The 14,873-nt window shown below is 42.6% G+C and overlaps 1 protein-coding gene across 1 annotated transcript in view; it reads left to right on the top strand.

Moving 5' to 3' along the window:
- Positions 1-14,873, top strand: part of osbpl10b (oxysterol binding protein-like 10b) — a 52,610-nt gene that overhangs the window by 644 nt on the left and 37,093 nt on the right. The window contains exons 2-3 of the mRNA XM_078251963.1: positions 5,732-5,910; positions 11,438-11,517. Coding sequence (XP_078108089.1) covers positions 5,732-5,910; positions 11,438-11,517 — 259 coding nt within the window. The remainder of the gene's footprint in view (positions 1-5,731; positions 5,911-11,437; positions 11,518-14,873) is intronic.

Below are 14,873 nucleotides of genomic sequence, written 5' to 3'. Positions count from 1 at the left end.
GTAGCCTACAAGCCTAGATATCTGACCAAAGTCATCATCATAACCAACTCGGGGAAACTTCCCACAGCATATGTGGAGCCGGTGGATGTAGGCTACCATCAGGTCAGCTGTCTGTGCGTCCCCTAAGTGATGGAGCTTGGAGCTGTGGTGAGGCTCAGTGAGACGAGATGTGGGGGTGGGAGTCCCACAAACACTGAGTGAGTCATCCAGGAGCAGGAAAGCCCTGCACTCCTCTCTGCGTCTCCACTCTCTCTCTCTCTCTCTCTCTCTCTCTCTCTCGGATCCAGGGAAAGCATCCAAAAATGTAACAAGCTCCATGATCACCTTTTGCACACAAACACACACACACCCACACACACACACACACACACACTCTCTCTCTCTCTCTCTCTCTCTCTCTCTCTCTCACTCACTCCCACAGCGCTGTATGACTTTTGACTCAAAAACACATGAGAAACTAGAGTTTGACTGTGTGTGTGTGTGTGTGTGTGTGTGTGTGTGTGTGTCTCAGCAGGTTGTGTATGCCTGTGTTTGAATATGATATGATCCATTCTTAATATAGCCTGATCCGTGCGTTCATTTTGCATCGTGTCAGAGCTGAGTCTGAGACAGACAGACAGTAAGATGTCTGTATCATCACACTTGTTTGATTGTTGCTTTATTGTTGTTCTCGGTCTGTCAGAGGGGATTTAGTTTCTGTTTATTTGTTGTGAAAAGGTGGTTGACAGAGAATATTAACTGGAGAGTTCTTGCCTTCAGTAAGGCTGCCAAAACACACCATCTTGATTAATAATGTAGTCTTTGGAAGTCTTTTTTAGTTTGACTGTAAGACCTGCACAGCAGCTTTATATGCTTTATAAAATAGTTAGTTTTAATTGTAAATCAACAAAACATTAAATAATGACTTCACAGATATGACAAAAACAGATAATGTACAATATACAAAGACAGACACAGGACAACGATGACACACGAAACATACTACATACACTTGCAAAATAGCAAAAACCTGTCCGAATAGAAAAACAAAAGAAAATATATATTTTTAGGATAAACTCTTTGAGATGCACCATCTTGTTTTTAAGGGGGTCCTCACAAAAACATGGAAACCATAAGACATACAAAAACAAAAAGTATAAAGATAGCCTAAATAATAGTAATGATGAGGAAGGAAATGCATTCAATATGTTTGTTAGACCTCAAGCTCACACACACACACACACACACACACACACACACACACACACACACACACACACACACACACACACACACACACACACACATATAGATATAAATATACACACATATATATATAAACAGAGAGAGACATCTTGCACTATACAAAAACCCACTTTCTCATAAACTGTAAGAGTTATATAGCTTGTTATGTAAAGTCACACAGTTTATATTGTTATATGGTACCACGTTTTTTACAGTAATACCAGATTTCATACAGTATCATCTTCATAGCATCAACTCTTTGTACTTCTATTCTTTAATAAGAAAGGAAATGGGACTCACTGCCCACACCAAAGCAGCTGTGGCCTACATCCCTTACTATGATACATAATGGTTGGTAGTAGGCTATGACATTTGCTATGTTCATGCTGCCCGTGGCCTAGCACTAGCAACAACTTTCTTGGTGGGCTTTCTTGTCTAAGGCTTGTCCGCAGGTGTTGGCTGCTTCTGACCCACTGTAGGAACGGCTTCTGATTGTAAAATGGAAGTACTCTGGCCCTTCTCAAAAATATTCTGCAGAAAAGACCATATCAGCCGCAGAGAATAGGAACGTAGGCTGATGCTCCTGACTTTACTGTCAGTTTTAAATGTAGCTAGCTGCCACCTAGCTACATTTATCATTTTACCTCCCTTTTTACTTCAGAGTCCTCCGATCTCTACTGATTAAGGCTCTCTGTTCAAATCAGTCTATTTTCTCTCTACTATTATTCCCGTCTGTGTCTGTTTCTCAATATGCTCTCCATATTAATCTGCTCTTTTTCTTTAGCTTTTATCATTGTCAATTAATACCATAGTTATATGTGTATAGTGTCTGTTTCTGTGTTTATCTGTGGTTCTCTGTCATTTAACTTTATCTTAATATCCTCTCTCTTTTCGGTCTCCATCACTATATGTTCTGTCCTTGTCTATTTGCATTTCTATGTAACTGTATGTCTTGCATGCATATTTGTCTCTATATGTTTTAACTCTTACCTCACCTATTCTGTTTGTGATGTCCATGAACAGAATCTCTGGGTGCATGTTCCAGGATTGCATCTCTGCTTTTTGCTGGCTGGTGTTGTAAAAGACAGAGTGGAGCCATAACTTTGAAAAGAGACAGTTGAGGTAGTGATAAAAACAAAACGCGAGAAAGTGCAATTAAAACAGACTTAGCAAATGAATCGTGGTGTACATGAAGCATAAGTGTCCGCTCCACTAAAGAGTCCATGTGTCATCAGTCTTTCCTGATCCTTAAGCCCTTTCCCACCAGTTCTCCCACCTGACCTGCTCCTCTCTGATTACCCTGACACTTTAAATACCCGCCACCTTCACCTGCTCTATGCCAGATTGTTTTTTTGCGCTCACTAGGCATTCCAGCATTATAACCTGTGAGCTGATCTTACTCCTGATGACCTCATTTATCTGACTTTGATTCCTCCCTGGGGAAGTTTGCCTTGTGGCGTTTGACCCCTGCCTGTTTCATGAATAAACCATTTGGATTTCGACTTTTAACTGTGTGTCTCAGGGTTGTGCTTGTGGGTTCCTACCTGTTCTGTGTCCAGTGATGTTACACAATGATCGTTCTCTAAACCCTTAGCAAACCTTAAACATAGTGTTGTCACATCATGAAAACACATTGATCTGTCAGTGATTTGTTATAATGTTTTGGACAGACGACACAGGGGGTCCGATCAGAAAATGCTTCTACGTGACATTCTGCAGTGCACGACAATGACTTTTACAGTACGAGTGACATTCTCCATGTGTCAGCGATGTTACATGTAACATGTTATCACGCTCTGCCATGTTCTCTGCTGCGTCTGGTGACAGGAGACCCAGCTAATACAGAAGAAGGTTATTGATTCACTTTGCTTGTGTCGCTGATGGTTTACGTTTGGAAAAGTGAAGCAGTTGGATATGGATCTGCTTGATGTCCCACTGCCTGCCACACAGCAGTGGAGAAGAAACAGATTGCTGTGAGAAAACCAATTTAAATTATTCATCGTGGTCCCTTTCTTCTCATTGCTGGGTTTCCTTGTCTTCTGTTAAACCTTTTGCTTTTTTGTAGCACCCCTTCTCTAAAACCACTCTGCCCTCATAGCTGCATATGAGCTCCAGTGATAGATGAAATAAGATTTGTCCTCACTCTCATCACGAGTGGATAATGCTGACAGAGCAATACTTCATCAACAGTGGCTGGGATTGTGTGTGTGTGTGTGTGTGTGTGTGTGTGTGTGAGAGAAAGGGTAGAGATAAAATATTATAACCGGAGGACAACAATGACTCTGAATGGATGCACTCTGATGATGTTTGAAGCCACCACGCTGCAGAGGATGTTAGTTGTTTGCTCATGTCTCACTCCCTCACTTGCTTCCGAATTTAATAATTTAATAGTAATAGGAGAATTGTTTAGTTTAGTTTTTATGTGTAGAAAGCTTTCTCTAGTCAGAGAACAAGACAGAACCTTGAGCGGAGTTGTGAATATGTCTGAGTTTAGTCTTTTTTAGTTTTTTCTTAGTTTTTTTAATCAAACAACAAAACAGATCATGCAAACACAAAAGCACCTTTAACGCAAAGCAACACACAGCCATTGTTTACAATGCTGTTTCTCCATTTTAAAAGAATTGTATGATATGATACCATCATGTTTTGTGATAGTGTGTGTCACATTGTTTTAGCTGCCCTCCAGTGGTTTCACTGTCCACCTGCTGTAGTGATGTACAGGTGTGCTCCACGACACTGTGCCATCACTGCTGGGTGGGGTTATATCTCTCACACCCACTAACCAAAGTTATTAGGGCCCACAGATGGTAATCCCATGGTGCCCCTGGAGGATACACTGTCTGTGGAAAGGAATGTCTGTGACATTTTGCTCCAATCCAATCATGGGATATGAGTGAATAGGGACATTACTGATCATTATGTATAATGCCCATATTAGTAATGCACTAAATACAGTTAACATAAAGTACTATTCTTGTCATGCTGCAGTTCCAAATCAAAACTACTCAACCCCAGATGGGAATGTCTGATATATTATGACAGGGCTTATGCAACCCCTTCCCCTTTACCAGTGGTGCTGGGGCTTAGTGGTTAAAGTGCCTGTCTTGCTTGTCACTGCTCTCCTAAGGCAGGAGAGTAGTGGTCTGTGTAGACTTTTACATCTGCTCTACTGAGCAGGTGATTGGCTGCAATCTGACCTGTACATCTCTGGCACCCTGGAGCTTTTTGAACCCATCCCCTATGACAGGAGGCTGCGTTCCAGCAGGACCAAACGTCACACCACAAGAACAGTTACTTCCTAGTCAATATCGATGACCTTTCATTTGTGAGATTGTTCAGTTGCCGCCGGAAATTCCAGAAAATGTTCCTCATTTCGGCCGGACGTCCCTCATTTTCGGCCAGGTGTCCGTAACCTTCCTTTTTCTTTGTTTTAACGTTACTCCAGTGGATTTCTGAGGACTATGGTTAACTGCTCCTCAGATCTCTGCAGGGTAAATCCAGACAGCTAGCTAGACTATCTGTCCAATCTGAGTTTTCTGTTGTATGACTAGAACTACTTTTGAACGTACACGTTCCATCAAAACAAGTTCCTTCCCGAGGCTATTTTGCAGCGGCACCGTGGTTCCGTCCAGTGCTTAGCGCCGCCCAAGACTATTGTGATTGGTTTAGAGAAATGCCAATAAACCAGAGCACGTTTTTCTCCCATCCAGGAATGTTGTGTGGACTAGCAAGACCTTTCTCCGCAGCGCTGTGGAGGAAGGTCTGGCAAAGCGAGACTAGTTTCTTCCTGACTGCAGTGGTAGCAGTAGGGAAGTAACACTACCGCTACCAGTAAATACTCCAGGACCCCGGACTATTTACCTGATGTCAGCACATATTATTACATATTTTCTGACCTTTCTTCAACTTGCCTTATACCTGCCTAATCCCCCCTTCTTTTCCCGTTGTCTTGATGATACATTTGCGATGTGACTTTATCAGTGATGCTACCCAGGGTCATAGGGTCATCGTTACTTTATGGGAAAAGGGTCATAGTGTAGTTTATGGCTGCACATGCAGTCTTTCTGTCTGTCTGTCTGTTTTTGCCCGAGGACATGTCTGCGCTCATGCTCCAACACACTAACACACACAAAGAGGGCAGCAAAGCTAAGAGTCAGATAGCCAGATACAATTTACCCGAGTTCTAAGTGCACCCTTAGAGTAGACTGAGCCAATAAAACAGAGTACAAAGCCAATAAAAGTTATATATGCAACCGCTTTGTTTGCAGTCTCCCATTCACCACTGGTATGTTTTAGCTATAGTGTGCTTGTTAAGTCAAAGGCAAACTGTTATGAACAACCTAAAACTAAAGCTGTATGTAGCCTAATTAGCCCCATTAATATTAGTCACACTCTTGTAGACTTACTGGCTGAGATGGCAACCCTCCTCTCTGTAATCTTTCTCTGTCCTAACCTCTCTCCACCTCATATTTCTTCCTTATGTCTCTGTCACTTCTCCCTCCTGCAGATATTTTGTACTGGACCCAGAGGTTGGTCAGCTTCAATATTATCTGAATGAACTCAGTAAAAGCCAGCGACCTCCCAGAGGGTCTCTGCCTCTCCTCGGAGCAATGGTGGTCTCCAGCGCCGACTTTCCCTACATGTTTACTATTCAATCCACTACTGGGGATTCCTACAAACTCAGAGGTAAGACAATGTGTCTTTATGTCTTGTGCAATGAGAGACATATAGTGAATACGTTTTTGTCATGGGTACTGTATGTCACTGTCACATGGCAACTTTTAGAAAAACTCTTGCTTGGTGACATCCAGAGGGCAGATACTTTACAGCTATGTACACTGTGAGAAGCTTAATGTCAATTTAGGATTTTCTTGTATAGCCGGAGTTGCTATTCATCAAATACTTTAAATCATGGATATTGGAGTTTGCATGAAGTAGGCCAGGGTGTGGGGGACATACTGACATACTCATAAGGTATCCCGCTTTCTGGTCTACATATCCCTGCCTCTGCTGAATTATTTGTATCCCCGGTGGGGACTAAATGTACACCCCCTCAAAGTCATCAATGCTACTTCACCAATAGACCATATATTACATACCTAAAATAGAAGTTTTTTTAAACTAAGGAATGCGCTGTAACGTGAACACAATGCCATAGAACGATAAAATCCGAGCAGCAGTTGCTGGTTGTATTTAGCTGCTACAGAGCTCCGGGACACCGGCTACCAGCAGCAGTTATTTAGCTGCCAATAGGTGACTGTGAGCCGGGTACAGGCACCGTCAGATGACGCTCCTTTCAGGGGCCGTGGTAGTGGAGTAGGCTTTCAAAGAATTAAAAAAAAAGAATTCCTCCTTTCAACTATAGGCGTTTTTGGACACCGGCAGCTGGTCCTTCTACCTCCCTCCCCGCTGCAGGAGACTACTTAGCCGGGAGGACAGCTAGCTAACTGTAGTCTGCCAGCGGCAGGGAGCGAGGCAGCCTGCTTACGTCACTTTAGCGTTTCTATTGTCGGTGTGAATGGTGAATGCAAAAGGTGCCTTGAAGGTGTGTAGTTCTCAGAGGACCTAACCAGTTGGCAGTTCCTGTCAGGGAGTCCCCAGAATGGTTTGGTCCAAAACAACGCCTATTGTTGGTTATATCCTTTTCAGACCCATTCACCATACCTCACAACACAACAACACATAACTCTTTGACGTTCAACTTTCAGCTTTCTCTCTAATGGAAGGGAAAGCAAAGTGTAAGACAGCAGCACACAATGCTCTCAAAAACTCTTTGTTAGCATGAGGGAGCCTTCAGGTCAGCACTGTACTTTACGGGTGCACTGGAGTGATATTGGACACAGTGCTACAGTGTCCTGTATGCTTGTCATTTGTCTTATGTGTCAACAGCACAGAGAGGAATTGAGTGTGAATGTTGTTGTCAGCAAATCTTTGCACACAGTGGACAGGGAGATGAATTCTTACAGGGCGGTACAGTACATGCATAAAAATTAAAGGAATAAAAGTACAATACAATACAGTTCACTGTATACCTACTGACATACTCATAAGATCAGGGCCGTCTGATTTTGCTCAATGTATTGCAATTTTCTGCCTCTAGATGTCTCTCAGTCAAAACAATAACAAAAGATGGAGCAATGCCGTCATTGCAGTCAGCTTCTCCCGATAAGGATTCCTTCAGTGTTCATCATTCAGGAGGTTTTTATCCGATGACTAAAACCCTTCATCCGGATAAAATAGAGCGTTAAAAATCACCATGATCTAAAAAGTTTATCTGTAAAAAATGTGGTTTAAAACTGTATAAAATGTCAATTTATGACAGCTTCTGGCAGACAACTACAATGCTTGCACAAAGGGGATATGACGTCATTGATGGGTGGTTTTTAGACATTTTAGTGGTGAAAGGTTATACATAATACCTTTAGAAGGTTGACGAGAGGTGAGTATCTTCACAGACCTTCCTCTTCTCATCATTGACACCTCCGAGACTGACATGGACTATTTGAACGGATATCAATCCCCCACAGTTTTGGAAGTAGAAACACCTTTTGATTTAGTTTTGTACAAACATAATCTGTGTTGTTTTTTGCATTTGTTCTGAAACTTTTCCTGTCTGGAGTGCACCTCTTCAAACTCCATTATACTCCAGAAACTGGTGAACCAGGGGGACCTTCACACTGTACAAATTACCTCACTGCCCTGTATACAAACCACTTACGGTGTCCATATTTCAGAGAAAGCATCTGAGAAAAGCTCCAGACCTTTCTCTGCATCTGCATCCATCACCAAATTTCATCAGTTCCATCCACCCACCCAGTTTAGCGGCTTAACATGTCTGGTTCAAAGCGGCAGCTAGACTAGCATACAGCCCAGACATTCTTTTCTTCAGCTACTTAGGCATTCATCAACCAGATGGGATATATTCTGTAGCCTAATCCCTCCAGCTTGTTCTGGGTGTGCACCAGGGACTCCTCTAAATTGGACTTGCCTGAACTTGTTTTCCTCTGCAAGGATGAGGTGGGGACCGCCATCAGATGCTGAACCACTTTTAACGTGAAGGAGCAGCTGTTCTACTCTGAGTTCCTCGCCCTGCTCCCAACCCTATCTGTAATGGTACTTGTCCATAAAGGCGTTTATTTCACCAAAGGGATCGCCCCACTTCCCAGCATTGCACATTAGTGGTATCTCCTAGCAGTTTCTCTTCAATGACCACTGACCCCGGATTTCCACTGAATGCAGAACGCTCCGTGCTCCGCCGTCCGTCAATACCCACCAGGTCCGGATTTGTTGCGGCACGGCTGGGGCCATGACTGACAGCTGAAGTCACAAGGAACCACGAGATTTCGTGAATTCACGTAGAATAGAACCACAAAACCAACAACAGTTAGTTTCCATCCAGAGGAGTAGAGGGGAAACAACTCTGTGCTGTGTTTTCAAGGTGTAGTGCAGGGAAATATGATCCGCCGTGAGCACGGTGTATTTTATTTTGAAAAAGATTTTTATTTTGTTTCTGTTACTTCCTGTCCCTCACTATCTGCCCTGTGCTGAATTGCTGCGGAGCTCTCCGGCAAAAATAGAGGCTCTGCGTATCTGCTCTGGAGGGCAGGGGATCGCCAGAGCTGTGCCGGAGTCGGAACGCAGCCGTTCTGCAGTCAGTGGAAATACACAAATTGACTTCAATGGAAACCTAATGACTCCGCCGCCATTCCGGAGCGGATCCGCAACCATTACACATCCAGTGGAAATTGGGGGTTACAAGCATAGAAAACAGGCTCCATCCTCCTACAACCCCGATGGCTGCACCTGACTGGGCGAACGCTTCACCTGGGGCTGTCTGATTTCAAAACAGACCAACATGGTGGCTTGTTCGGAAAACTTTCTCTCACTGTACAAAAACAGTTCACCGAAATGGGTTTCTCAAAACATTTTATGCGAGAAATAGCCCATGTAGTTGCTGAATCTGTCTTCATTTTAGATCGTCCACGGTCAGTTTAAAAGAGTTTTGTGAGTTTTTGAGTCTCCTTATTTGTATAAAGTAGCCTGGATTCAACTTTATGCAAATGAGGAGCGGGGCAACTCGGCGCCCTGCTTCTCCATAGTCCCTGCAACGCTACCAGAATGCATTGCACGGCTGCTCACATAGAGATGAATGGGAAGCACTAGGGGAAGAGCCTCTTTTAAAATTGAAACTATATATTTGTGAGGTGTTTTTGATTGTTACCATCTTCAGTAGGCACCAATGGAGCTGTGCACCAACTCCATAAGGAAGTAGGGAAGTCAGAAATAATGTAATGTACGTACACATTGTTGATTTTGGTGTTTTTTGATGGGATATTTTTTAACAAAAACAAATATAGAATAATACCAGGCTGACCCTTTAAGAATATAAATCACGTTTGGAAAGGGAGACCTTAAGTTAATCAGGTACCTTATTTGAAAATATCTAAATAAATGAAAGGAAGTAAGGTCATATTTTGGTTCCAGTTAAGTGGTTAAAGTTCCATCTTCAGTTAAATGTGATATGTGAGTTCTCCTCTAGCATGTGTCTTGTAACTTTGAAAGAAGCTTTTTGCCATCAGGAGTAGGGCTGGGCAATGTATCGATATTATATCGATATTATATCGATATATGGGACATATATATATATATATATATATCGATATTATATCGAATCTCATTGTATAAATATATATCGATATATGGGACTAGATATCGTCTTACATTTTGGATATCGTAATATCACGATAAGACACAAGTGTGGTGTTTTCCTAGTTTTAAAGGCTGCATTACAGTAAAGTGGTGTGATTTTCTGAACTTACCCGACTGTCATTATATCCACATTACTGATGATCATTTATCTAAAATCTCATTGTATAAATATTTAGTGAAAGCACCAGTAGTCAACACTACAATATCACTGTAATATCGATATCGTGGTATTTTTCAAGAATATTGTGATATCTGATTTATTTCATATCGCCCAGCTCTACATCAGGGTCAAAAAGGAGAGTCATTCTCAGCTTACATATCATATCTGAACACTGCTAATATCACTGATTGGTTTCAGGGAGTCTTTAACTTCAAAATAAGGCGAATGCCTTCAATGAAATAGAAACACATTCATTCTTTGCACAAAAAAACGTTGGTGGCTATCATGTGTTTGACCTAAAATACAGAGTTCTATGCAATAATCAGGCTGTTGAGAAGGGTAAGTAAAATGCAGAACAGACCAAATACAGCATTGATTGAGGTGTGTGCGCGTGTGCGTGTGTCTGAAGTGATTGGCTGAGCCCAGGGGTCACAGTTGTGTGAATTGCTAATCTCCATATGTGACAGCTGTGATTTCCTTTCCCTCTCGCCTGTCCATCTGTCTCCCTCACTTTCTTTGTCCCACTGATGGCTTTTTGACGGAGCTGTGTTAAATTTAGATGAGATATTTTTAGCACTCCTTCTCTGTGTAGCCTCACAAAGCTTTCATCTCTTACTCATCAGCTGCAAAACAAAGATAAAACCCAACCGTATCATTGATTTTTTATTGCAAAATCATTACTTTAACCCTCAACTCCATATACAATACAGGTTGCAAAAAAGATTTAGATTAATGCTATCCCTCTACCCTTGTCCCTTACACTACCCCCATCCCTTCCTCCAACTTATTCCTTATCCCCCCCCCCCCGCACATGTAACTTTGTTAAAGATCTTTAATTTCCTCTCAAACACATCGTGACCATATGTTCCATCAGAGAGGCAGGTTTGGCCTTTACACAAGCAGTTGTTAGTGTCGGAGTTGTTGTGGAGGCAGAGAAATATCTCATTTTCTAAGTTAAATGTTACTGGACAGAGTTAAAAATAAAAAAGAGTACAAGGGGCAAAGTGACTTGGCAAGGAATCTGCTCAGTCCATTAGTCCGTTAGGGTCCAGAAGCAGCACTGACAAAAGCCCAGAGATGGCTCCAGGAATGTTGCACTCTACCGGAAATTATAGAAAGTGCTTTATTCAAGAAGCCGGGATATTGGGTACACACACAATACTTGTTAGTAGGATCAATTCATTGCTGTTTTCTGTGTTTTTAATGAAATTTGTTAACAATTTGAAATAAATGCACTGCTAATAACTGCCATAGCCTTGGATGTGAGTTTTATGCCCTGGCTCAGAGACAGACGTCAGGAAACACTCACACTGACACCGTGTCTCCGTGTTCTGTTCCTGTTAGCACTGGACGCCCAGGAGCAAGAGCTATGGATGACTCAGCTCCAGCTGTGTTCCCGACGCCACTCTGAGAGCAGCGCCAAGGTACACACATACACAACACACACACAACACACACACACACACACACACACACACACACACACACACACACACACACACACACACACACACACACACACACAACCTAACTAACAACCAAACTGTGACATATGATGTGTGTATATGCCCACAAAGAGAGACTCCAAAATGCAGAGTAAAGGTGAGCACCTTGTGACTGTTTGACCGTCAATCTTTCCGTATCGATCCGGCTCTCTTCTCTGCCTCCTTATTGGATTACAGCTATTCCAAATGTACAGAGAAGTGTACATTTGGCCAGTTAGACAGGTTTGGTTTCTGGACATAATGGAGCCCGACTATATTTCCACTCACTATATGTTCCAATCCAGCTGCTCATTACCGCAAAGGTAATCTTATTCAGCATTTCAGCGCTGCTTCCCTCCTCTGTTCTCACACAGCGGGTGATGTCACTAATGGCTTGTGCTCCCTGCCACCATTTTGACCTTTGAGGTACATTAAAGGTAATGCTTCCTCTGGGTTATGATGTGTGCTATGACATTAAAAGATTAGAGCATTTTGTCTCTTTGAAATGGACAAGCTACAGAAACACAAGCCATGCACGTTGATGCTGTTTGTTTTCTGACTAAACCAAACCACCCATTTCCCCCTGACTCCATCTCACTGCTAAAAGCCTCCAAACAGCAACATCTATTCAGTCCTTTTCAAACACAGCGAATCCAAGAGCCTAATACCTTCTGCACATGGTCAGCTTAAAATGCTCCAGCATGAGCTTGCATCTGAATTTGTCATGTCTATTAATTCTTTACCTTCAGAAATATGAATTTTTAAATGTACATTTTCCTGTTGCTGTCATACATTTGACAGATTGGTATGTTTGGAAATGACAGGGCCTTTACTTAACATCCGACTGCTTAGCTGCAGTTCAGAACGGATACAGCTAAACTGGAACTTACAGGTTTACAGTTTGAAACCCAGCTGCGTGCTAAACTGGACCTGATTGGATTGTCAAAGCGAGCACAGATTCAGCTGAACTGCAGCTGAACCTGAGGGCTGTACTACGAAGTGAGATTGGTGGCATAGCGAGGTATGTTGAGCCTAATTGCCAGAGTTTCTTTTAACCTGGCTAGATCCATGGTACATTCTGCTGCACACGTAACCTTAAAACAAAGTGGACGATAATGTTTATTATCTTATCTAATCTTATCTTAATAATGAAAGCAGGAGTTGAAGTATATTTCATCTGAGGCAGGTTGTGTTTGCATGATTTGAAGTGTGATAGCGTTGTGTCTTGTAATAGCTCTTCTCTCGCTATCTCATCAGCAAGTGCTGCTGACTCACCGTCCCCTGAGAGAGACACACGTGTGAGTGAAGCACGATCTGTCAGTATGTGTGAGAGTGTCTGAGTGAGGGATAGGGAATGCATTGAAAGACATACTGAGACCTCTTTATATATCTTTATATACTGTATACTTGCTTGCAAGAGATGGTAAAACACTTGACCACATGACCTTATATTACTTTTCCTGATAACCTTGTGTGAATAATGACTGTTAATAATGTTACATTTTTACAGAGCTGCCAAACCTCTTTTATTTTGGCATTAGGACTTAGGCATCCGTGGCTTGTAAGGAACCCTTGTTCTCAAAGGGATTCAAAGATGGGAACGCTGACTCCTCCAAATAAAAGGGAAATGTTGCTGCTTGGCTTATCACTCTACAAACTAACCTACAGAGTATGATCAGCTGATTCTGCAGCTCCCCTCAGCTTTACAGAGCGTTTGGACCTTTAGGTTATTGTTTATCTGTCCGACCCGCAACTTTACTGTTCTGGTTCACTCTCATTGCTCTCATAGTCTGACTGCAGATCAGAGGTATTAATATTCTGGGAAAGGGATAAAGACAGAGGAAATAGTTGTAGTCCCTGCTGGATATGTGGTGCGTATGTGGCAGACATTGATCACAGCTCCTCTCACGCACTCATTAACCACGCTGAGATGTGCCCGTGGAACAGTGTCAGGAATAATTACCTCCTGGGGTCACAGAGAAAAGCTCATCATCTCTCTTTCACAGACTAGCCCTTTCCCTCTCTGCCTTTCTTCCTTTGATCTCCCTTTCTTCGTCATCCAGAAAAAAGTCAAACATTCTCTCTCTTCAGTCCTCTTTTTCACAGTTTTACTCTGACGTTCCTCTTCCCTCTTTTATCACCCTTCAACTACCTTTCTCCCTCCATTCAAATTCGCCCTGCCTACGTACTTTAATCTCTATCTCTTCCCAACCAGCTCCTTAAAGCTGAAATGTGACAATACAGCTGTATGCTGATACCTCGCCAGAATCATGAAGTGTGTATGTTGTGGCAATTGCTAAAAGTTTGACATGGTCAAACTTCAACAGCAGTAAGAGAAAACGTAGTCTATATATCGACGACGTTTCATTGCCGGGATTGTTCAGGTGCCGCCAGAAATTCCGCCGGATGTCCCTCATTTTGGCCGGATGTCCGTTCCCTTCCTCTTTCTTTGTGTTGGCGTTCTAAACTCTGGTGGATTTCTGGCTGATATCATGGAAATGATGGCGGATACTTCAACAGATGACGAGTCCGGTGATTTCAGACTAAATGCAGCTTTATTCAATATTGAACAAGGGAGATAACCATTTGTACACACACAAGATGCATGTACCCATAGTGTCTCTACGATCATCAGAAGAAGTCCGTCTATATACTCTCTGGAACTTACACATTCCAATCTATCTATTTCTGTGGGACCGTGTTACCTTCAAACTAATCCTTATATGGAAGATACTTCTAATAGATTCACACATTCCAGTCTATTTATTTCTGTGGGACAATGTTACCTCAAAACTAATACTTATATGGAAGCTCCTCAGAATAGATGAAATACCATTGAACACCTGCCTGCTGAAATATCCAACCTATCAATGAGGACTATGGTTAACTACTCCTCAGATCTCTGCAGGGTAAATCCAGACAGCTAGCTAGACTATCTGTCTAATCTGAGTTTTCTGTTGCACGACTAAAACAACCTTTGAACGTACACGTTCCACCAAAACAAGTTCCTTCCTGAGGCTATTTAACAGAGGCACCGTAGCTCCGTCCGGCGCTTAGCACCACCCAAGACGATTGTGATTGGTTTAAAGAAATGCCAATACACCAGAGCACGTTTTTCTCCCATCCCGGAATGCTGTGTGGACTAGCCAGACCTTCCTCCGTAGCGCTGTGGAGGAAGGTCTGGACATGCGAGACTAGAGAAAACGTGATCCACATCCTGTGTCACTGCTGCGAGGCGGCACAGGTGACAGCGAGCGGTTACCGTGATGCTGCGGTCACCTTCATTAGCAATAATT

The sequence above is a fragment of the Sander vitreus genome, chromosome 6 (assembly GCF_031162955.1).
Source record: "Sander vitreus isolate 19-12246 chromosome 6, sanVit1, whole genome shotgun sequence".
Lineage (NCBI taxonomy): Eukaryota > Metazoa > Chordata > Actinopteri > Perciformes > Percidae > Sander > Sander vitreus.
This window is presented reverse-complemented; position numbering and strand designations above follow the sequence as displayed.